The sequence below is a fragment of the Micromys minutus genome (assembly GCF_963924665.1).
Source record: "Micromys minutus genome assembly, chromosome: 2".
Lineage (NCBI taxonomy): Eukaryota > Metazoa > Chordata > Mammalia > Rodentia > Muridae > Micromys > Micromys minutus.
In genome coordinates this window covers 19,185,190-19,209,362 of record NC_137971.1, presented here as the reverse complement: position 1 = coordinate 19,209,362, position 24,173 = coordinate 19,185,190, and the positions used below count along the sequence as shown (strand labels likewise).

The following is a 24,173-nucleotide window of genomic DNA, read 5'->3' as shown; positions in this document are numbered from 1 at the left end:
TCTGTGGGCTGCAGAGGCTACGTGTAGCTCTTAGCATATAAGACCTTAGAGCCTGCCTCCACAGTGACACATTTCCTCCAACAAGGCCCCACTTCTTAATAGTTCCTATGGCCAAGCATTCAAACACAGAAGTCTATTCGGGCCATTCCTTTTCGAACCACCACACTGACTCCCTCCTCCCTCTCTCTATTTCTCTGCTCTGCCCTTGCTTCTCTTATGGCCAGATCTAGTCTGCTGCCCAAGTTCAGTCTATTTCCTTCTCTCTTCGCTCTAGACTCTGACAGTTGTGTCCAGCTGTTCTCTCTCTCTCATATCCACAATAAAAACCTTCCCCTCAACATGGAGTGGTCACATTGTCCGTTTATATACCTATAACTTTTGTATTCTATATGTCTGCAAAATTAGCACTGTGTGGACAAAACTGAGTTCTGATAGCCACTCAAGATGTAGTCTGGCTCCCTGGGACCGCAGCTGAGTGAGTGGATTTAGACGGTTTTTCTTAGATGGTGCTATTGAGGCAAGGCATCCTGGAGCCATCAATAGGCATGGGTGGAGGCCACACTCTAGGCACCATTCCTGTTGTTCCTGGACAGGGTTGTAGGCTTCCATGTCAGTGTACAATTAAACTTTAACTTGACAACTATCTTCACTTTACAGCTCTATTTGTTTTCTACAGCCCTGTCCTGATCAAAATGCAAATCCCTACCTCTTTCTTCAGAGAATCCTCACTATAAACCTGCTGACTGGAAGTCAGCAATAACTGTGCCACAGACTGATTTATATGCTATCTTCAATTTCCTTTTATCAAACAAATCAGTCCATTATTTCAAGTCTGAGCATTTCTCAAATTTTCAGGATACAGGCAGATGTAGCCAGATTCTTTGCCAGACTATAACACAGCCTCTGGCCCATTTTCCAAAAGGACTAGTTTTGTTTTTCTTCTCTCTCTGAAACCTCATGAGCAGAGCGAACACTGCGAACTTTTTATGACATTCTGAACTTCCTAAGTCCCACCAGAATACCCTCTTGAGCTCTGTGTACGGTTCTCCAGGCCTCTCCAGCCTATAGCTCCAAACTATTCCACATCCTTCTTGCATTCAGACTGATTATGAAACGTAAGAGCCACATGGTTCCAACTTTCCTAGATGGTTTCTTTCATTGCTGTGACAGAATACGTGAGCCAGCAACTTAAGGGAAGGTTTATTCTGGCTCACAGAGGGAAGAGCACATGGCACACAGGACATCATGGAAGGAAAGGCATGGTGGGAGCATCTCTGTGAGGGCAGATTTGTGGTAGCCACTTAGTACAGTACATGGTACCGAAGAGGAAGCACAAAGTTTAAGGCAGAGGCTGGGCCAGATTGTTGTCCTCAAGGCATGCCGCTACGGCCCAAGATCTGTCAGCTAGGGTGTACATCCAAAAGCTTCTACAACATTCCAGACCAGGGCCAGCAGCTGAGGACACATGAGTCTGTGGGTGACATTCCCACTCAAGCTGGAACAATCCATGGACTGGAAAGGGTGGCAAAGCAAGACCTACATCACGTTCAGAAGAGGCAAAGTCGCCAGCACTAAACAGACCACTATTATCATTACTTTTCCAGTCATTATTACTGCAATCCACCATGTTGTCCTTCAAGAGAGGCACCATGAAGAGTCAGTTGTAGGTGGGTTTCCAACTTTAAGTAAATGAAGTAGAAACAGAGATTCACAGTGGAGTAGTGGACACAGTATTACATTGGGGAACTGGAAACTTGTCCCCAGACCTGCGCCTGTTTCTGTTGACTTCATACCTTCTGTTATGCAATATCACTTGTCTGAAATGAAAGAATGCTTATTTCAACTTTGAATTCATCTCTGAGACCCCTTAGAATTCTCTGAATCTGTACGGTTGAGACCTCAAGAGTTCTCGGCTTGTGGGTTGTGACCCTGTTGGCAGGCTTCTATCTCCAAGAATATTTACATTACTATTCATAATGGTGGAAAAATTAGTTATGAAGTAGCAACAAAAATAATTTTATGATGGGGGGTTACCATGAGGAATTGTACTAAAGGTTCACAGCACTAGGAAGGTTGTGAATCACTGTTCCAAAAGGTTATGTTGACAAACTATTATACTTGACTTGTTTGTTTTAAAACATATGGAGGGTGATTTGAAAAATATATTATTGACTGCCTTTAAATTGTACAATTCTCACTTATTAAAAACAACAAAATATTTTATGACACTTTCTCCAACCTCAGAAAGCTGTTTAAAAATCTACAAGATCGAAACCCACCACCTAGTGGTGACAAAAGGAACTTCATGCTAGCGATAGGGAACAGGATGTTTTCTCTAAGCCAGTGTTCATTTCATTTTGATCTTCTCCCCACCTAACGCATGTTAGTATTAACCATACGGACACTCAATGAATTCTGAACTAAGACTTTGTTTATTTCACAGGGTCCTGTTTTGAGACACGGTCTCATAATGTTGGCTGGTGTGGAGTTTGCAATCCTGCCTCTCAGCCCTCCTGTTACCAGGTATGCACCATCATGCATGGCTGATGGTGTAGTCTTAAAGCCATCAAACAGTGTGTGCTTTTGAGAAGTGTGAAAATCTAACTGGCTTTGAGATGGAACATGTCTAATACCCATACTCTTACTCCTATCCAAGAAACCCACCGAATCGACCAGTTCCCAGGACCCAGAGTGCCCTCCCTTCACAGACTCAGAATCTTCAACTTGATACACATCAGTGGATTCCTTGGGGTCAAGGGATTATTTTGTTTTACCTACAAAAATAATTACTTACATTTAAATTTTTAGAAGGAATGCACTGTCCTTAAATTCTAAGGGTGGAAACAAGGCCAAAGTCGTAGATAACTAGCTTGTATTGGTAAACAGTCATTTCCGCTTTTTTCGTTTCCCCTTTTCCTCCTTGCTCTTTCCCCCTTTCTTTCAAATCAAGTAATTAATAGTGTTATGTTTAAACAAAACATGAAGGCACCTGGAAATCCTTATTCATCAAAATGTTTTGAGTCCTTTCCTGAACTACAGATCTGGGGTATTTCTCAACATATTCTTAAGCAGTCGTTTGAAATTTATTTTCTATTAGCACATTTTTTTCTCAATTCTCTTAAGACTTTAAACTATGTCCAGTCTTGCTAGTAGAGACCCCGCTAGTAGAGACCCCCTCCCACAGGCTTTTTATTTGACTTACAACCTTTTTTTTTTTTTTAAATTGGGGCTTATGAATTCCGGCGAAGGATTCCGATAACTTTAAAACCGATTTATCCACTTCACCTTTGAAAACCTCGGGGCTCAGTGCCTCCAAGGGCATCCGGGCTTTTATTCCTATTTCTGCTCTTCCATGGCGCCCCCGGGAGGGGCAGTTTCGACCGAGAAGTTGCGAGAAGCAATGGTGCGGAACTTGCAACAGTTGGTGCCGGGCGATAGGCAGGTAGGAAGTGATAGATGGGACTAGTTTAAAACCCAAAAGCTCCGGGGAGGGCCGGAGCCTAGCTGGAGAGCCAGGGCGGCGCGGGGACCGGGCGCCGGCGCAGGAAGGCGCCCTTCCGGGGCTGCCGGGGCGTGGGACGCAGAGCTGGTGCGTGGGGACGCCGGGCGGGCAGGAGGAGGAGCGGGCCGCCCCGAGGCCACGGAGAGGTGAGCGCAGCCTTGCCCCCGCGCCGCCCTCGGCGGGAGGCGCGACGCCTAGGCCACGGGTGCGTGCGCGGCCCCGGGCGACGCGGCTGGGCGTGCGCGGGGCCGCGGCGGAGGCAGGGCCGGGCGGGCGGCAGAAGATGGCGAGGGTGTGTAGGCGGCAGCAATGCTCCGTTGAGAGACGCGGCTTTCGGCAGGAACTGGACTCGTGGCGCCACAAGCTCATCCACTGCGTAGGTGAGGCTCCCCCCACCGGTGCCGGAGCCACCGGGCCGCCGGCCGCCCGTGCGCGGGAGGGAACCGGGCAGCGTCCGTCGCGCTCCGGCCCCGCGCGCCCTCCCGGGCTCGGCCCCCCCTCCCCCACCCCCCGGAGCGCGAGCGCGCCGCCGCGGCGCCCCTCCCCTTGGCTCGCGGGGCGGGCTGGGGCGCGCGGCCTCCCCTCAGCGGGCGCATTGTGGACGCCGGGCCCGCCGCCGCCGCCTGCGCGCCGGGACGCACGGGGTCGCCCCCACCTGCCCTCGTCCCGCGCCCCTCCCCCACGCCGGCGGCGCGCCTCCGTGCCCGCGGGCACGCGCGGCGGCGCTCGGGCGTGTGCGAGGCGTGAGGTGGAGATGGGGGCGGAGGGAGCCGGAGCTGTCACAGGCCCCGCGTCCTCCTGAGCGAGCCAAGTGGGGTGTCATGGCCGCGGGGGGCAGCGGCTGCACTTCCTCTGCTGGCAGCGGCGGCTGGGGAGTTAGTCCTCGACGCACGGGTCGGTGTGTGCGGATTTGTGTTTGGCGTGCGCGCGGCGGGGAGGCGGGGGTGGGAAGCCGGGCGGGGGGTCACCCTGGTCCCCTCCACTGAGCCCCGGCGGCGGGCGACCGGCGCGCTTCCCCGGGCGGCGGGAGCGTGGACGGGGGCGCCCGGGAGGGGCCGGGCGGCGAGCTGCACCTCTCACACTGTGTTTTGTCTCTTTTTCTCTCCCAAGGTCCCGTTTCCCTCTGTGCGGCGGCCGGCGGGACCATAAGGGCTTAACTCACATATTTAACCCCCCTCCAAAAAGTAAGTGGCCCGTGTGGTGTCTGCTCCACCCGCCGCCCCCTAGCCTCTGTCCATCCTTGTATCTGACTCTAATGTCCCCAGCATTGTTATTTCCCCGTCTCTGCTTCGGTGCAGCTGATGTGTGGGGAAATGCCCTCTCGCCGTCCTCTGTCCCCCCACGCCCAGTCCTCGGGGAGGCCCGGGATTCCAGCCCCCCATGACGAGGGGGCGAGTTCTGGGGAATCAGGTCTTCCTCCGACGGACCTGGGAGATTCTGTCGGTCCGCTTGGGCCCGGGGTCCCCTCTTTCCCGACGGGGTTTCGTTGGAAGGAATTATGCAAATCCTGCTTTCTGGTGTCCATTCAGCGGCAATTTCATGCGGTGAGAAGTTCTCTTTGTTGTGCGAGGGGGAGAACAGACACTGATTTAATAGACATATCTGTTGGGGGGGGGGAGGGTGGAGGGGGTGTGGAGAGCCTCAGTTTGGAAGAATTACAGCACTTGGTTAGCTCAGTCTTTGTGTTTGAGCCTTCTGGCTTGACAGGAGGGTCTGCCCTTTACAATGTCCCGTAAGGGATTTTTTTTTTTGTAATAGATGAAAAAGCAAAACTAAAACTTTAAGCAAGTGAAAAATAAGATAACCTTTACTTAGAGAAAATGAGCACTGCCATTTTTGCAGTATTTTATTATGAAAATGTGTATTGCGAATTTATTAAAGACTTAGACTGTAATACCAAATGTAATTTATGTGGGCAACAATGCAGTAAGATGTTTGATACCACTTTGGTTGTCCAAAGGTTAAAAGTATATATTTTTTAAATGTATACTTGTAGGAAAAAAGATCTGAGCAGTGTTTTGGGAGGAGGTGATTTTTTACCTTTTGAATACAGGTTAAAATTTCCCTCTTGCCAATTCAAGCCCTGCCCTGCCCTCCAGGAAGCAGGTTTTTTTTTTTTTTTTTTTTTTTTTTTTTTTTTTTTTTTTGGCTCTAGCTGTCTTTGCTCTCTTCTCTTTCTGCTTGTTTTGTTTTTCACGACCTGTCACACATTTGTTACAATGTGACATGGGCTTAAGCACTTAGGAATTATGCTATTTGTCATCCTCAAGTAAAAGTATACAAGGCAGGTTTTGAGAAACAGCAAATTGAGGTGTTTTCTGGATTCTTAGTTAATACAAAAGATGGAAACTAGAAGGTTTTTTCTTTTTTTTTTTGTAGTTTTTTTTTTTTTTTAACTCTTAGTGATTGTATGGGGGCATTTCAGTGTTTAAAATACTGTGGAGTTGAGAAATGCAACCCTGTAAATTTCCTATGTGGATACAGCTTTTGTTTAAAATTATTTCAATGAGTATTCCTATGCTGTTTGCTTTAAAATCCTTGTGTTCTGTGACCTCCCCTTTCTTTTCATTAATTGTATTTGTGGTTGATAACTGCTTCTGGGCAAGATGTTTTGTTTTGTGCCTAATAAAAATTCTCCTGCAAACGCATTAGTTGACTCTCAAAGTCAGATGAATTTTTTGGAGAATGTTTTTGAGTTGGTGATTGATTTTTTCTGAGAGTATATGTGGAATTCCAGATTTCCATTTTTAGGTGATATTCGGGAGCTGTTAGAATCCCAACTACAGAGGGTATTTTAAGTACTAATACTTATTGATAATTGCTCAGCTAAAGTCAATTGGGCATCATTCTTTCTCTTTTGTTGCATGTAATTTTGTTCTCTGAGGGGAGTGTTGTAAGTGGTGCTATGAGATCTGTGTTACAAAGGCTGCCAGATGATAGTTTAAAAGGAGCTATGCTGTTTGCTGTCAGATGCCATTCTTATTATTTTTCTAGGATTGGTTCTGTGCAGATAATTTTCCGATTCTCTTGGTTGATTATCTTAATATTTTAGGGGTGTTTGGTTTCTAAGTGAAACTTAATTTATAGCATTCTTGGGTTAAAAAATGAAGTTTCAGTCATGTCCAGGATTTATTTTCTCTTTTTATTGTTTTTGGCAAAGAGGGAGTAAGGGGCAGTGTGTCTGGAAGACAAGATACCGGCCGAGTCAGTAGTAAGTTTAGTTGAGTCAGTACAGATAGAGTATCTCTTCAAAGTGCTTGAGATTTCTGTGCTTTTGAAATTTTGGAATGTTTGCAAGGATTTCACTGACTGAGCATCCATAATCTAAAAACCTGAAATCCCAGCTACTGGAAACCCAAACCATTTTGAGCACTTAGGCTTAGCACAGACCCTACAGTGAGTTCAGACAATGAATTGGGGAGTGGATGTTTGTTTACTTTGGTGGTTGTTGAGGGAGTTCATCCAGGTTCCAGACAATCCTTCCCTCTGACTGATGAGACACTGCCTATTGCTTGGCTGCCCTTTAACCTTACTGTATTCTCAAGCTCTTCCTATATGAGAAAAGGTGTGATTTTAGCTAGTTCTAGTTTGGCTAAAAAAACAAAAAAAAACAAAACAAAACAAAAAAAAACACCAAAATAAATCTCTTTGACTCAAGAAAAGGTATTTCAAGAAACTGTGATTCTGTCAAATGTGTTTATGGCTACAACTCTAGAAATATTTGATAATGCCAGTTTTTAAACTTAATGAGCTAAACAGGATGGCCTTGAGTGTTCTAATAGCGAGAATTGATTATTTCATGTCTCTGGGCACTTTTGAGCGAGTACCTGTCCAGTCCCTTAGCACTTGGAGTTTAGTGCTGTTACTAAGAATAAAGGGCAAAAGTAAATGATAAATTTACTTAAGTATGTATTCAGCAAACTGCCTTTAAAAACCCAGACATTGTGCACAAAAATTGAGGGGGGACTACTCGGAATTTCTTGAGCTGTACTTGCCTGTAATCTTAGCACTTAGGCCTTAGGAAGCAGAGGCAATCAGATGGCTCTCTCAGATTGAGGACAGTCTGGTGTTAAGAGTAAGACCCTGCCCTTTTTTTTTTTTTTTTTTTTTTTTTTTGAGTCGGGGTTTCACTATTTAGGTCTTAGTGTCCTGGGGAGACTCACCTGCTGCCTGATTCCAGAGTACTGGAATTAAAGGCATGGCTGGCCACACCTAGCCCTAAAGCTGTTATTTTTGTTATGAGACAGGTTTTTGTGTAACCTAGGCTAGTTTCAGATTCACTGTGTTGCCAAAGCAAATTTCTGATTCTCTTTGCTTCCATTTTCCAAGTGCCATGATTAGGGTCATGTGCCACCACACCTACCTTTTTATTTGTGTATTTATTTACTTTCACGTTCAACTCTTATCATTCCTATACATCATTTTAAAAATTGTTTATTTTATGTATATGAGTACACTGTAGCTGTCTTCAGACACACACACATCATTGGCATCTGATCTCAGTACAGGTGGTTGTGAGCCACTATGTGGTTGCTGAGAATTGAACTCAGGACCTCTGGAAGAACAGGAAGTGCTCTTAACCACTGAGCCATCTCTCCAGCCCCCCCTATACTTCTTTTACTTTGTCTGTAAATAGCACAACAAACACACACACACACACACACACACAGCACCCCCCTCCCATTGTGTACTTGCACATTGCTTTGGGCATGATTCCATTATAAATTCCATTATAAATTAGCTCATTTTCATTTGTTGACTCTTTACATAGGAAAGCACCCTAAGTCCATGTCCTGAGATTTTAAATTGAAATAGAAATTCCGAGTAATAAAGTTCTCTATCTATCTATCTATCTATCTATCTATCTATCTATCTATCTATCTATCTATCAAGACAGGATCTCCTATAATCCAGGCTGGTCTTAAAGTCTGTATCCCCCTAAGTCCTAATTTTCCTGCCTCTATCTCCAGGGAGCCAGGCTTCTTGGTATGTGCTACCATGCATAACAAAATTCACCTTTGAAATTTACAGTTTCCACTTTCTAATGATTCACAAAGTTGTGTACATACCACTGTTGATTCCAGAATATTTTTATTTCCATAAAGAAACTCCATGCTCATAGGCATCATCCCAACTTTTCTTTGGCTTACCTTTTGGCAGCTTCTAATCTGTTTTCTGTTTCTGTGGGTTTGTCTAGTCATGTTTCTTACAGTTGAAACCATGTTCTCTTATGGCCTTTTTGACTTCTTTTATATACCTTAGAGCTTTTAAGTTTCATCCAGGTTGTAACTGCATCCACAGTTGTATTCCTTTTATGACTAAACAATAATACTATCTTTTAAGGACAGTCTACATTTTGTGTGGACATTTGGCATATTTTGTTTTTGTTTTTTGCTATTACAGTTATGGTACTATGAGAATGTGTACACAGGATTTTCTGTGAATATGCATTTTTAGTTTTCTTGAGTTTGTCCATAGGTGGAATTGATGGCTCATTGGGTGACTATGCTTTAACTTTTTGAGTTTACCATGTTTCAGAGTGTTTGGGATACTTTACATTCCTGCTACCATTATTCTTTAAATGTTCCAACATTTTCCTAAGTGCCCATAACAGTTTTTTAATTGTCTGGTTTTGTGCATTTAGTTAATGCCTGGATGATATTAGACATCTTTTGTTTGTTGACCACTTGTCTGTCTTTGGAAAAAAGTTTGTTTACATCTGTTACTCACTTTGCAGTTTGGTTGTTATTATGACTTGTAAGAGTTCTTATGAATTCTGAATATTAGGCCCAGGTTAGTATATGTCTTATAAGTAATTTTTTCTCAGAATTACAGGTTAGCATGGAAACAGATATAATGCAGTGAAAGTTAACCATGTCTTGTAAAAGGAAGAGTGGGCACAGCAGAGGAGTGCACAGTGAGATGAAGTTGTCAATAAAGGGTTGCTTAAATGTTTTCCCATGAGTCTGTAAAATGACTGTACTTTCTGACATTTTAAAACATACAGGTACATCTTGCCATCTTTGTCTTCTAAAGCCCTTCCTTTTTTTCCAGTGATTTATTTCTATTTTATGTACATTGGTGGTTTGCTTGCATGTTTGTTTGTGTAAGTGTTGGAGCCCCTGGAATTACAGGTAGTTGTGAGCTGCCATGTGGGTGCTAGGAATGAGCATTGTCCTTTGGAAGAGCAGCCAGTGCTGCTAACTGCTGAGCCATCTCCAGCCCTCCGTGCTTTTTAAACATTAAAACACCACAGACAATATGACATGCCACATTACTCAGTCATATTACTCAGAATTGTTTTATTCTTGAGTTTTGATAGAAAAGTGTTGTCATAAAATTTTGTCTTAATATTCTAGTTAGTATCCCCCCTTGTTCTTTTCTTTCTTTTTTAAGATAGGGGTTTTTTGTGTGTGTGTGTGTGTGTAGATCCGGCTGGCCTGGATCTCATAGAGATCCAACTTCTGCCTACCTCCCTAATATAAGGATTAAAGATCTACCTACCAGGCCTGGCTCATGCTTTAAAATTTTAAGATGCTTTTACCTTTATTTTATGAAACCAGAAACCCATTTCAATAGTTTATGGGAAATTATGATTATTTTTTTTCCTGCTAAACTGTTCTTATGGGATTTTAAATTTTGTTATAACTTAATTTCTCTGACTAGAAAAAAAATTACTTTTATTGTATGGGTAGAAGTGTTTTACCTGCATATATGTCTGTATCATGTGTGTACAATGCCCATAGAAAGGAGAAGAGGGTACAAATCCAGGTTCTTTGGAATAACAGCCAGTGTTCTCAACCTCTGAGCTGTTATCTCTTCAGCCCCCAGTTTCTCTGATGTTTTAATTAGGTAGGTTTGATATGCTCTGAAGTGCCAAGGGAAATGTTCTGTTGTGCTACATAGACATAGGAGACCTTGTCTCATGTATGTAGCACAGCAGTTTCTGGGCTCCTAGCAGTCTTCCTGTCTTACCCTGTCTTACCCTCACAGTGCTGGGATTTTAGCAGGGAACCCTCAGCCCACGTGCTCAGCTCATAGACAGGCATTAAAGGTGGAGTCAAGCATCGGATGAGGTATGCAGCAGAGTTACAGTCTAGATCCTCTGTTTAATGGGTTGTGTGGAGCAAGTTAGAAAAGCCAGATAGCAGTGATTGACAGCTTCTAATGATTTTTGTCTTGTTTTTATTTTCTTTGTTTCACATTTCATCTATTTTGTTGAAGAGAATTACTTGAGTAGATTAATCATTTTTTTCTGAAATTGAAGTCAGGAAATTACAGGCATAAAACCAGTATTATTTTTAAGTGCTTCTAATGATGAATTTGTGTATGAAATCATTGTAAAATTCTTAAAATTCAGAGTAACAGAAGGAGCCAGTTTTGTGTAATAGGCATTTTTTAATTGTGGGAGTAGATAGGTCTAAGGGATTGTTGAAGGGAATGGATATAACCAGTGTGTTTAGACTGACATTTTAAATTTTGGTGATGGGAAATCAGAAATTAACAGTGCAGTTGTCATTTCATGCTAAAGAGAAAACATTGCAGTTTACCTTATAGTTGTACAGAGACTGTTACAGGATCACTCCAGCATAGCAGCAAAGCAGTCTGTCTCACAGCTCTTAAACCATACATAAATACCAGAGACTGAAGATCATTATAAGCCAGGCTATCTCAGCTTTTTTTTTAAAGATTTATTTATTTTATATATGAGTACTCTGTAGCTGTCTTTAGACACACCAGAAGAGAGCATCAGAACACATTCCAGATAGTTGTGAGCCACCATGTGGTTCTTGGGAATTGAACTCAGGACCTCTGGAAGAGCAGTCAGGGCTCTTAACCTTTGAGCCATCTCTCCAGCCCCTTATCTAAGCTTTTTTTTTAACAGCTTAAAATTTAACATAGGAATGAAGAAGTATCAGAAAATCCATTTTTAACACCATTCTCTACCTACAATAACACATTTCTTTGCTTTTACTCACTGTTTTGCTTTTTGAGACAGGGTCTTGCCTTGAACTCACTGAGATCTGGTTGCCTTTGTTTCCAAGTACCAGGGTGTGCGCCATTGTGTGGACATTTCTACTTTTTACAAAACTTAAACATTTCATTGTTTTTATTTATAAATGTTGGAAGGTAAAGGCAAATATTAAAAAATTGTTTGCTGCTGGAACAATGTTTTGTTCTTTGGTATGGTTAAAAGTTACGAGTATCTTGTTGCTCTTCAGAGAGCATGGATTTGGTTCCCAGCACCCACATGGTGGCTTACAACCACTTGTAACTTTTGCCCCAGGGAAATTTAATGACCTCTTCTATTCTCTGAGACTACCAGGTAGGTCTTGAGGCCAGGCATTCTCATATGCATAAAAGTAAATAAGCTGCCATGTGGGTGCTGGGAATTGAACCTAGGTTCTTTGGAAGAAAAAGCCATGTTCTTAACTGCTGACCCATCTCTTCAGCCCCTTGGCTAATATTTTAATATTAGAATTATCTGAAACTTGACATCTCAGATATAAGTAAAATAGAACTAAACTTTTTGAAGCATTCTTTTTAATTAACTTGTTTTGATTGCTGTTTGAAACTAATTGCTTTTACTTGTATTTTTGAGGCAACATTTTTCTATCTAGCCCAGTCTGGCCTTGAACTCATGATCCTGCTGCTTTAATTTGACCAGTGCTTTCCTCATATAAAAACACTATATCTGGTGTCCTCCCCACCCCCCCGTAAAGGTAATAAAAGTGGTACACAGATACATGTGCAGGCAAAACAACCATATACATAAAGTAAAAATTAATTTAAAACTTAAAAAAATTATTGCATATTGGGAATCTATGCTTGTCAGGGTATTTGTGTGGAGGTCAGAGGACAGTGTGATAGAATTGGTTCTCTTTCAACCTTTACATTTTCTAGAATTGAACTCAGAGTGCCAGGCTACCCCACAAGTGACTTTTCCTGCTATCTGGCTGGTCCAAAAGCAGGTTTTTATTAACACTGATGGTACGTAGTAATTGATTCATTTTGTCATTTTATGTATTGTGCTTGCATGTATATCTGTACACCAGTTGTGTGTGGTACCCAAAGGGGCCAGAAGAGGGTGTCTGATCCCCTGGAACTGTTACAGTTGGCTCTGAGCTTCTATGTGGGTGCTGGAAATTGAACCCAGGTCATGTTGAAGGGCTGCCAGCTCTTAATTACTGAGCTGTCTCTCCAGCTCCTTATTGTGTATATAAAGTAAACTTCTATTTTTTGGGTTTACATCATTAAGAAACTGACTTACGTTTAAAGTGTTAAAGTAACTATTTTATTGAGAGAGTGCGTGCGCACTCGAGAACACGTGAGTGTGCATATGTATGCTCATGTGTATGTATGTATGTTTATATGTGTCAGTGACACATATTTAAAGATCCAGCAGAAGAAGCCTTTGAAGGAAGCAGAGGCTGGAGGGTATTCTACAAGTTTGGGAATGGTCACAAAATTAGTTTTTAAGACAAAATAGGTGTTATTTCTTAAGAAAGAAATGGGTATAGTAGGCAGAAATCTATAGATAAGTTTAAATGTGACTCCAGTTTTCTTGATGGATTTGGAGCATACTCTGCTGGGATTGCAGCTCCTTCACAGCTGTTGTCCTACCCTAGCACTGAGAGGTGTGGCCTGTTTGGATTTCTCATCTGTAATTCTGATTCAGTTAAGATGAGGACATGCTTGGTTAGGGCTGACTCTCATATTAAAATTACTATTGATGTCTTTTTTAAAAAGACGGGAATTTGGACAGAGAGAGAAGATAGATAGACTGAAGTGGAATTAGACTGCACAGTCCCCAGGATGCCGAGGTTTGCTGGCAACCACTGCAAACTAGAGAGGAGGAGAGGGAGCATGCCCTTGGCACCCCCATCTCCAGGTTCTATTCTAGCTTCTGTAATTACAAATGGAGCTGTTTTTCCATCAAGTTTTGGTGGCTTGGCTTGTCAAGGCACTTTTCCACTGTTCATAAAGGGTCATTTGATGCATACCAAATGGGCACTCTACACCGAACCTGTATCCCTAGCCAGTTTTAATTTCCTTCAAAGTCCATTTGTTTGGAATAAGATATTGACAAAGTTTATTCTTTTTTTTTTAATTTTTAAGTCTTTTATGGAAATTTTCAGAGCCTTTGCAATTTATAGGTTTGATGTTTCCAAACATAGAATATTGGATTAAAATTTTCCCTCCCATAGTAATGTGATTAATCGGTTGTATTTATTAAACCCTACACTTTAGAGTTTAAGTTACAGTTTAACTGATGTTAGTTCTTAGACTTTGACTCCAAAAGAGTATAGCTTCTTGTGAACCATCATTGACACAAAATGAGATCCCTACAGTAAGTGTGAGCCAAAAGCCAGAGTGTAGAAGAAAAAGGATGTGTGTCTAGGCATTTGGTTGTTGAGATGCTAGTTAGTATTTTGGTGAGACTGAGCAAAAAAACCTAAGGGCAGCTTAAATAATATTTCTTGGTTTATGTTCATTTTCTGCAGAGAGTTGGTTAATATCTTTAAGGCTGACTGAACTTTAAAAACCAACGCATCTTATGATATATTCAAGTTTTTAATTTATACATGTATATATGTTTGTTTCTTGATAACAGTGTTTTGCTTTGGAACACAAATTTGTATTCCTCCTGTACCATGCCAGCTTAAAAGTGGGGCTTTTTTTTTTTTTTTTTTTTTTTTTTTTTTTTTTTTTTTTTTGGTAGCTACCAAAGTAATTTAAAACTCTGTGGTGTATGAATTCACTTTAAAGGAACTTAAGGCTTTATTGGAAAGATGGAGTTTGGGGATGTAGCAGAATGTCCTCAATCCCCACCCTGGGCTTGGTGCTGCAAGCCCTTAATCCCAAATTCAAGAAGCAGAGGCAGATGGGTCTTTCTGAGTTCTAGACCAGCCCCTGCCTTTCTACCCCACTCCCCAATTTCCAGGTTCACTAGAAGAAAATATTTGATTCTGTCTTGGATTAGTAATAATGAATTTGGCAAAGTTGTTTTCATTTGTACATGTTTGACACTGACACTTTAAGAATTTTAGTAATACTTTTTCAGTTCAAAACCCAAAAATGAATGTGGTGAAAAGCCTGTTACTATCCCCTGTTACCACCCCCTGAGACCAACCAGAGTTATATGGTGAGATCCTGTCTTTAGAAAAACCGTGAAAAGAAAAAAAAAAAATTAAGTCTCCTGGGTACTGTCCCTCTAGTTCATCAGTGGAGGATAGATTCTGAAAGCTGGGTCCCTTGGTGCTACTGTAGGAATGTGATCATCCAGGTTGGGGTTTTTTTTTTTTTTTTTTTTTTTTGAACCATAAGTTTCAAGAAAGTAAGGTAATCATTGTGTAGTCCCTTTAGGCCACCGTGCCTGTAGTCTCAGTACTAAGGGAGGCCAAGGCAGGAAGAACATGAGTTGAGGGTTTACAAAGCAACACATTGTTCAGTCTGTGTCTGAAAGCTTGGCCATGTGTTTACCTGACATGATTAATAAAGAAGCAGCTGATTTTGTTAGATAGTTTTGCTTTTTATTTAGTGTGTTCTAATAAGTGGGGTGTCTTCTTTGTGGAAATTTGTTTTCTTCTCTACCTTGAACACTATTATTTAACTCTCTTATATCTGATCTCTAGAAACTACAGGAGAAGCTCACAGTAAAAATCTACAGCAGGGATTAATAATAAATGTTCCCAGTTAAGAAAGAGCCAGCAGAAAGAGGAGGTCAGTACTGTATTTAGAGACCCGGGTTGACAAGGAAGTACCAACTTAGTGACTCATACTCAACCAAATGTTTCTGGCAGCTAAAGACACACTGATTCATTAAGGAGTGCTTAAATAAAGTTCATCGTTTACCTTAGGGTCATTAGTTTTGAAAATGATTTGGTTAGATTGAGTTTTAGTTTAGTCATTGAGCCAAATATTGTATGAGCATCTGTGTACAGGGATATGGTAATGAATGGTAACTGAGGGGATAGAAAAACTTTGTCTATATTATACAGACTATAGTAAGAGAAATAGGGCATTTCAAGTGTTCTGAGACAAGACATTCTCTCTGTGTGTGTTACGGGGTAGGGCTTAGAAAAACAAATTCAGAAGATTTTTGAGAAAAATTGGAGTTGAGTAAACAGGGGTAGGGGGAGGAGGAAGAAGGAAAAGGTACCAAATAGAAAAATATTCTTCTAGCTAGGCTTTTAAGCTACAGAATAAATAGGAGATCTTGATTTTTCAAATATGTTTTACTATTTATTGCACTTAAACATGATTTAAAAAGACTAAACTCTGTAGGATTTTAAAAACTTATCTATCTGAGATAGAGTTTTACTGTGTAGACTTGGTTAACCTGAAACTCACTTTGTGAAACAGATTGTATGTATTCCTATTTCACCCCAGACAAGATAGTTGATTCCCAGCTACCTAATGTCCTTTTCCAACCCTGCCTCTGTTCTTACAGTGATTGACTCTTGTCAACAACAATTAGTCTATCCTGATTTATTTTGGTTTTTCTATAATGTAAATGAGACAACTTGTAGATTTGGGTATGTAAGGCCTCTTTTATTTAAATTTAATGGCTTTGCTCTATTTCTCCTTGCAGTCCTGGTTGTCCTAGAAGTTGCTTTACACACTGGGGCTGGCCTTGAACTCTGAAGATCTGCCTGCTTCTGCCTCCCAAGTGCTAAGATTAAGGGCTAAACATAATGTTTGCATGTGTTGTGTTAGTATTTCACTTTGCTTCAGTGATTTGAACTGTAATTTATATGTCATATAACTGTTCTATTTGAAGTATGCAGTAATTTAGTTGTGCAACTATATCACCACAGACACTTTAGGACAGTTATTCTTCCTCCTACCCCATCAGCTGGAAATTACTAATTTTACTTCTTACAGATTCACCTGTTCTGGAGATTGGTTTTGTGCTTCACCTACAGAGTGCTGGGATTATAAACAAGAGCCACCCTGTCTTTCTTAGTTCCTTTTTTAACGGTTGACTAGTGCTTCATTGTATACTTCTATCCCTTTACCCATGTTACTGCTGCTAAATCATTGGGTTGTTAGATGCTGTTGGAAATAAGACTGCGTTCAATACTTCTGTGCAAGTCTCTGTAATCCTAACTTTGGGTAAATACCTAGATGTGAAATTACTGGGTCAGAGGAGAGAAAGAGGTGATGCCTGTTTTTCATAGTTCTTTGTAGGAACTAGAATTTTCCACTTTAGTTCTCTGAGTAGGTTATGTTACTACCTTACATTCTCATTGGTCCTTTTCCTAATTAAACACATTGTGAAAAGTTTTCTGAGCTAAAGTTTTACTTTAACTTTCCCTTTGCCAATGATAGTTTCATATGCCTTTGGGCTTTTTAAAAAAATGGAGCTTTCCCACCCCTTTTTGCTGCTTTTGTTTCTGTTTTTACGAGAAAATACCTGGTTGATCTTTTTGTTATTCTATTTAAAGTCTTTATATAAACTAGAATTTTAAATGTTGCAGCATTGCTACTTTGTAAAATTTGCCTAAAAAATAGTATGTATTACATATGAATTTCGCAATCATATTTGTTACCTAAGTGGCCAACTGGGATTTTAATAAACTATTGGATCTGTGTATTAGTTTAGTATATTAATTTAGAATACATAGCTTTAATACTGAGTTTTTCAACATGATATGTTATAAGACATAGTTACCTTTAAAAAACCATTTCTATCCATCTATCTGTCTCTCTCCATCCATCCATTCATCCTTCATCGATATATTTATTACAGGGTCTCTCTATATAACCCTGGCTGGTATGGAATTTAGCCATATAGACAAGGCTGACCTCAAAACTCAAGAGATCCACCTAACTCTGTCTTCTGAGTGTTGGGTTTAAAAGCATAAACTCCCAGTGGTCAGTTAAGAGTCATTAAATTCTTAATAGGTTATAGTTTTAGGTAGTACAGAGGCCCTTTGTATTAAACCAAACTTTCCTAAATATAGTTTGTATTTAGCATTTTTATAGTTTCTTTAAAGTTTTGTTTTGTTGGTGGAAATTGAATTTAGGGCTTGACATATTCACATTCTAACAGCTGTACTCCAATCTCAAAGTTTTTATGTATTTATAAGTATATGATTATATATGATAAGCTTTTTGATGTAAGGACATCTGTTTGCTCTGTTTAGCATTGTGGTTTTACTTTACAATAAAACTGGTGTATAGTGAGTGTTCAGTAAGTACTTGTTCCATAGACAGTGTATGAATAGATAGAGTTCAGTGTCTCAGTCCTTCTTAAGCAGACATTCAGATGCGTGAAACTAAGTTTCATTGAAGACTAGACGTACCTATGCTGCTTAATATTAAGTCTCAGTTAATGAATGGTGGGTGTCTTACTTTAATCCAAATTCTGACTTGACTTCAGTGCCTGAATTCATAAACATTAAATTTTGGTTTTGTACCAGAAGTGGGAACAGTTAAAAAAAACATTTATAACCATGATAAAATTACCTCAGACTCCCCCAAGCCACTTACATATGCTGTAAACCCATTGCATATAAAGAATAAATCCAGTCTTACAGACTATTCATATCTCAGCTATTTTCAATTAAGTGCTATTTGAAATTGTTCTGTCTTCAAATATTATACCTATTTTAGCTTTTCCTTCTAAAGGTAAATTAATCCACTAAAATAATATTATTTCTTTGTCCTTCCTTTAGTTTTTCTGCAGTCATTTTTAAATTGTGTGTGTGTGTGTGTTTTGTCTGCAAGTATGTGTGTTTGAGTGTGTGTGTGTGTGTGTGTGTGTGTGTGTGTATAGCACATCCTGGTGCACAGAGAGGTAAAAAAAAAAAGGAGGGTTTTAGGTTCTCTAGAATCAGAGTTTTGGATGGTTATGAGCCACTAAATAGGTGCTAAAACTGAACCAGGGTCCTCTCTGAAAACAGAAAGTACTCTTGACTGCTGAGCCATCTCTTTAGCTTCTGTTCTATTAGAGCTAAGGTACCTATGTCTTCTAAGAATTAGGGCAATGAAAAACGTGGCTAGAATCTATAAAGAGATTCTATAAAGAGAGTAGAGCAAAAATAAACAGTGGTTTATTTTTGCTCTACTCTCATTGGAAGTACTTTGGAACCAAACCTGGTGTTGTAGAGCTGATATTTGTGTCTGGGTAGACTAAGACAGGGTTGGAGTTTCAGGGCTAGTTTATGCTACATATTATATACACCTTACCTTACAAACAGAAGTTCTGCGAGTTACTGGGAAAGAAAATCTTGGGTTGGAAGACAAAGCTTTGTGTCTGATAGCATCAGTCAATAATTTGGTTTGCTTTAGAGCCTATTATAACAGTCTTCTTAGAAAACATGAATTAGGTGACCCTTTTGTTTTCCAATAATGACTTAAGTAAAAATAGATTGGAACCAAGCTCAGAAGCCCTTGCATTTCCCCTTAGACAAGTGGCATGAATGAAATCACCATAGTTTTTAGAGAGGGCATATTACTTTCTAGGAATATATAATATTCAGGGAGAGTTACAGTTTTATCTTTCTCAATTATCAATTTCATTCCATAGTTAATTTAAAGCCTTTTGAGAAGTTTTCATTTTTCAGAAGTTGTAAGTTGAGCTGTTGTAGACTGTACTCTGGAATTAGCAGGTGCATTGGTAGCTTCCATCTTGTCACCAGCAATAATTCTGAAGAAAGAGCTGAGTAATAATATCTTGAGAAATGTAGGCAGGCACTTAACCACACTTTTGCTTTCATGTAAAAACAGGTGCCAAAAAAGGTCAGTTGTGCTTAGAGGATTAAGATACTTGTGGAGAGGTGGCTCAGTGGTTAAGAGCACTGGCTGCTCTTCCAGAGGTCCTGAGTTCAATTCCCAGCAACCACATGGTGGCTCACGACCATCTGTAATGGGTTCTGATGCCTTCTTCTGGTGTGTCTGAGGACAGCTACAGTGTACTTATCTACATTAAATAATAAACAACATACATCTTTTTAAAAAGATATTTGCTCTTCAGTGTAAAGGGCAGACGGGGATCTGTGAACTACTGTGGCTTTTTTGTTTTGTATATTTTTATAAAGATAATCTTATTTAGGCCTATCCTAAGGAGATTTCTATAGTAGTTGATTTTGATCTTGGTTATGAGTATCATAATCAATACTTTATATAGGTACTGTAGGCTGGGAAGATAAACAAGTATAGGGTAATACTTTATAAACAACAAGTGTAATTCTGAGCCTTCCCAAGTTGCAACACTCCACAGATACCAAGATAGAAAAAATCATGGTTTCAATTCATATCTTTGTGCAATTTTTAAACATCTAGTTGAATTCCAGATGGACCCAAGTAGTCCTTGCCACATAGAGCCTGTTCCTCTGACCAATAAGAAACCTGAGCACGGCCTACATTAACTCTATAGCTTTTATTCTGTAAGTTGAGCAGTCTGTAGCTACCTCTTATATATATATCTTTGCCTTGATAAGCAACCATAACTGAGAGTGATACAGAAGATTTAGATGTGGACTAATTACCTCAGCCTGCTTTGTGCTGAGATTCCAGGTGTGTTACACCCTGCACAAGTAAGTGGTACTTTTTACTTTAAAAATTTATAAATTTATTTATTTTGAAATACAGGGAATTGAGCCTATATCATGGTATATACCAAACACATGGTGTACTACTTACTAAGCTATATCCCAGCCCATATTTCAAGTACAATGTCTGCTTGTACTTGAAAGGTGGAGTTAAGCATTCAAATGTTTCTTTTCATTACTTCTCCCAACTTACTGAGCTGGTAAGTTACTTTAGTCCTAATTGCTACACGTTTGTGAAATTGACTATTGTACTCAGTTTAAATTAGTTGTCCTGACATTTCTGTAGTAAACAATGACTAAAGCATCCTTTGGAGTTAAAGGTGGAGAAAGCAATGACTAGCATAGTGGAGCCACTGAAAGGATCCTAATGGATGTCCGTGTGGGTTTATAAAATTTCAGCTTTTCTTGATGTGGACAAGAAGACATAAGCTATTGCCTAATTCTGGAAGACTGGGTGAAGTGCTTTACTAGATGTGAGCATGACAGGCAGATTAGGAATATTTGGAGGAGGCTATGTTGAGACAAGGTCTCACTGTGTAGCTTTGGCTGGCCTGGAACTCACTATGTAGACCAGGTTGACCTTAAAGTCATAGAAATCTACTTTCTCCCTGTTGCAGTAAATATTAAAAATAAAACATAGGTTTATCTCTTTACTGGCCCTCAGGTCTCACTCCTTAGGCCCTACCCTGATACGGAGCCGTGTACGCTTCTGGCACCTGGTCTGAGCTGCCCATGGCCCAACTTGTCCATGCAACTCCCTTCCCTAGCGGTTTTCTACCGCCTGTTCTCCGCCTCTGTCCCAGGGTGTTTCTGTACCCCAAAATCCCACATAAATACAACTCTACAGCCTGTTGCTTTTCACTCGGGTCTATATATTCAACTCTTGGTCCACAAACCCTCTACACAACAAGATTGCATCAAATAGACAAAGATACAAACTGCACTTCTATATGAACTATAGACCTGTAAAATCCTTACTATTCATAGCTTTTTAACACTAATCAATCCCACCTGGGTCTAGCTAGTCCTTGGGAATATCCATGTTGCCATGACCTTCCCCCTCTGTCCTCTGACCTCCTCAGACCTCTTGGCCCTCTCCATCTCCCTCACCCTGCCCAGTCACTGGCTTTTCTTTATTTTACTAATTAAAACGAGAAGCTTCAGTTGGAGTCACTGATGACTAGGCCGCCCTTCTTGTGGAAGTAGAATTAACATTAAAATACAAACAGCTTCAGAACAGTCTACACCCCTCTGCCTTCCAAGTGCTGGGATTAAAGACACGTACCACCATTCTTGGAAAAACCAGGACTATTTACTAGAGACCTGCAGCTCCTGTGCTGTAAGACCCTTAGAAATTTGTTATCTTGAGTGCTGAAGGGTATGTTCAGCTCTTAGAGCACTTGTTACTCTTCTAGAGAACCCAGGTTCAATTTCCAGCTCCCACATATATACATGCAGAAAAAACACTCCTGTATATAAAATAAAATAATACTTTAAAAAAGTTGATATCTTTCAGTAATGATCAGCATAAAAGATCTTGTAAGATGTTTGCAGATCCTCAAATTTTATAAGAAGTTTTGGTCACTTTTGTGTGCATCATCATTAAAGACTATTTGTGGTTCTTGCCAATTTTGTTCTGTCTCATCTTTGGCACTGCCATTATGTCAGAGATTCTTCATTAGATCCTCTTAATCTTATACAATCTAAGCTTACTAGAATATTTTAGATTACTGTTGACTGTTTTAAGTTAATTTATCTGCATGTCTAAGTAATCAGTATAATAGCCCCTAACATTCATACAACATTTAAAAGTTGGCACTGACCTGGATAGTCTTCTTAACTGCTTTTAATTCTGTAAGTAGATCTGGGTTCTCATTTTTCTACCTTCGTACATTCTATACTCATTTTTTTGCTGTATATTAAATGAATTCTTAAACTTCAGAAAGCAAAGAGATTAATAGTCTGTTAGTACATATGGATAAGGAAATGAATAAGCAACTTAAAAAGAAAGACAAAAAAGTCCAGTCAACACAAATAATAATATAATCTTAAGTAATTAAGGAATTTGAAACCATAAGGTTAAAAAAAATCTTTGCTTGTTTTGCTAGCTAATTTGAAGCATCTAAGGAACAATCAAGAGTGCTTCTGCGGGCTGGGGAGATGACTCAGAGAGTCAGAGCACTGACTGCTCTTCCAGAGATTCTGGGTTCAAATTCCAGCAACCACATGGTGGCTCACAACCATCTGTAGTGAGATTTGATACCCTCCTTTGCTGTGTCTGGTGACAACTACAGTGTACTTTTATATAAATAAGTAAATAAATCTTAGACTAGCAGGAGCACTTTTTAATTTAAGATTTATTTAGCTGGAAATTTTCAGATTTTTAAAGAAAATGATATATACAACATATAATAGCATATCAGATTGATAAAATTCAATCTTCATAGCACTTTTTAGAGATCTTTTTATTTTATGTATGAGTGTATCATCTGCATGTATGTATGGTATCACGTGTGATGCCTGAGGAAGCTAGAAAAAGTATTGGATTGCCTGTAACTCTAAGAACTGGCTGCTGGTAACTGAACCCGGGTCCTCTACAAGAGCATCAAGTGCTCTTACCATTGAGCCATCTCTTCACCCTATATTTGATTTTATTTAAGATTTACCTTTATTTTTAATTGTTTATTTATATGTAGGTTGTATTTTTTAATATAAATGCTCATGAAGACAGTTACATATAGGTGGTTATGAGCCACCTGATATGGGTGCTGGAAAGTGAACTCTTTGCAAGAGTGGTACATGGCCTTAGCCACTGAGCCAGCTCTCGACTTCTTCACTTTTCTTCTTATAATAACACCTTAAAAAGTAGGGGTTAGGGATGATGTGGCAGGGTGCTTGGCATTGAACTTGTGGTCTTCCCTGTCTCATTCCCTTTATTGCTGGGTTGTAGATCTGTGCCTCTATACCCAGCTATCATGTGCTTCTTGATTTTATGAAATAGGCTAAAGCACTGCCCTAATTTAAGCTTAAGAATGTAACAGCAGGCAGATCATGTAAAAACTATACAGAAATGCTTGAGATCAGAAGTGTTTAGATTTTGGAATATTTACATAGGCTTTTAGTGACTGAGTTCTGTATTTCTAATCTGAAGAACCCCCAAATACAAAACTTTTGAGGACTATGCTAGAGTGTTTGGTGACCTCAGACTTTAACTTGAAGAACTCTGTAGGCTCTTTTGGGGATCTTCACTTTTACTGTGAGTGAAGTTGTCAGCATTGAAAGGTATTTTAGTAGGAGAACGTGCTTGAGTTTTTGTGAATTAGCTGATGTTTTGAAAAATAGAGCAAGAATCTGGGGAATGGGATCCAGGGCTATTGGTGCAGATACATGGTGAGTTCATCATTGTAGAAAGAGAGAAAATGTTAAAACTGAATGTACTGGGTAGGTTGAGGTGTGTGGACTCAACAGTTTCCCTAGAGAATAATATGGAGAATAAGAAGACTTTAAAGATTTTGGTTTAAGCAGTTGGAAATTCAAAGTTGTCATTTTTTAAGAGGAAAACTTAGTAGCATTTAAACATTTAAAGGAGGTAAGTTACAAGTATTTGCATATAGGTGTCCACCGAGTTTATGACTTAAGAAGCAAGGGTATGAGCAAAGGGGTTAAAAAGTGTCCCTTCATTGTGTCTCACATTGTTTGGGAACCATTTGAGTTTTCACTCTGTCCTCCAAGATTGTTAGTAGGTAGAGTTAGTTTTGATTTTTTTTTTCCCCCTTTACTCTAGGTGTGTATAACATCCACTCCATGTTGGTTATTCCTCCTAAATGTTCAGGTGACCATTTATTCAGTCCTCATAAGAAACTTATATTATTATAATCATACTTGTCTTACTTGAAGCATAGAGTAATAAAGAACTTACCTAAGATCCTACATGTAGAAAGAGCAAAGCTCAGAGTCAAACCCATATTGTTCGATTTCAGAAATCAGGTCAAAACATTATTAAGTGGTACTTTCCTTCTCATCTAAGTACAATTCGGGCCAGACTGTGCTTAGGTCCCAAGATCATATGCATTTTTATTTTACTTGTCACCCATGCCCTGTGATTTTAT

At 40.0% G+C, this 24,173-nt stretch overlaps 2 protein-coding genes across 2 annotated transcripts in view; one reads left to right on the top strand and one right to left on the bottom strand.

The window, feature by feature from the left end:
* Positions 1-1,240: 1,240 nt before the first annotated feature.
* LOC308417014 (uncharacterized protein) lies at positions 1,241-4,325 on the bottom strand (the record flags this gene model as incomplete). The annotated part of the gene is made up of 3 exons (XM_080912101.1): positions 1,241-1,817; positions 3,286-4,227; positions 4,286-4,325. The coding sequence occupies 3 exons, from the start codon at positions 4,323-4,325 to the stop codon at positions 1,810-1,812; spliced, it is 990 nt and encodes a 329-aa protein (XP_080768227.1). The 3' UTR covers positions 1,241-1,809.
* LOC308417012 (ligand-dependent nuclear receptor corepressor-like protein) overlaps positions 4,324-24,173 on the top strand; it is a gene marked incomplete at both ends in the record, with an annotated part of 54,194 nt that continues 34,344 nt past the window's right edge. The window contains 3 exons of the mRNA XM_080912100.1: positions 4,324-4,329; positions 4,383-4,396; positions 4,613-4,686. Of these exons, the coding sequence (XP_080768226.1) occupies positions 4,324-4,329; positions 4,383-4,396; positions 4,613-4,686 (94 nt within the window). The remainder of the gene's footprint in view (positions 4,330-4,382; positions 4,397-4,612; positions 4,687-24,173) is intronic.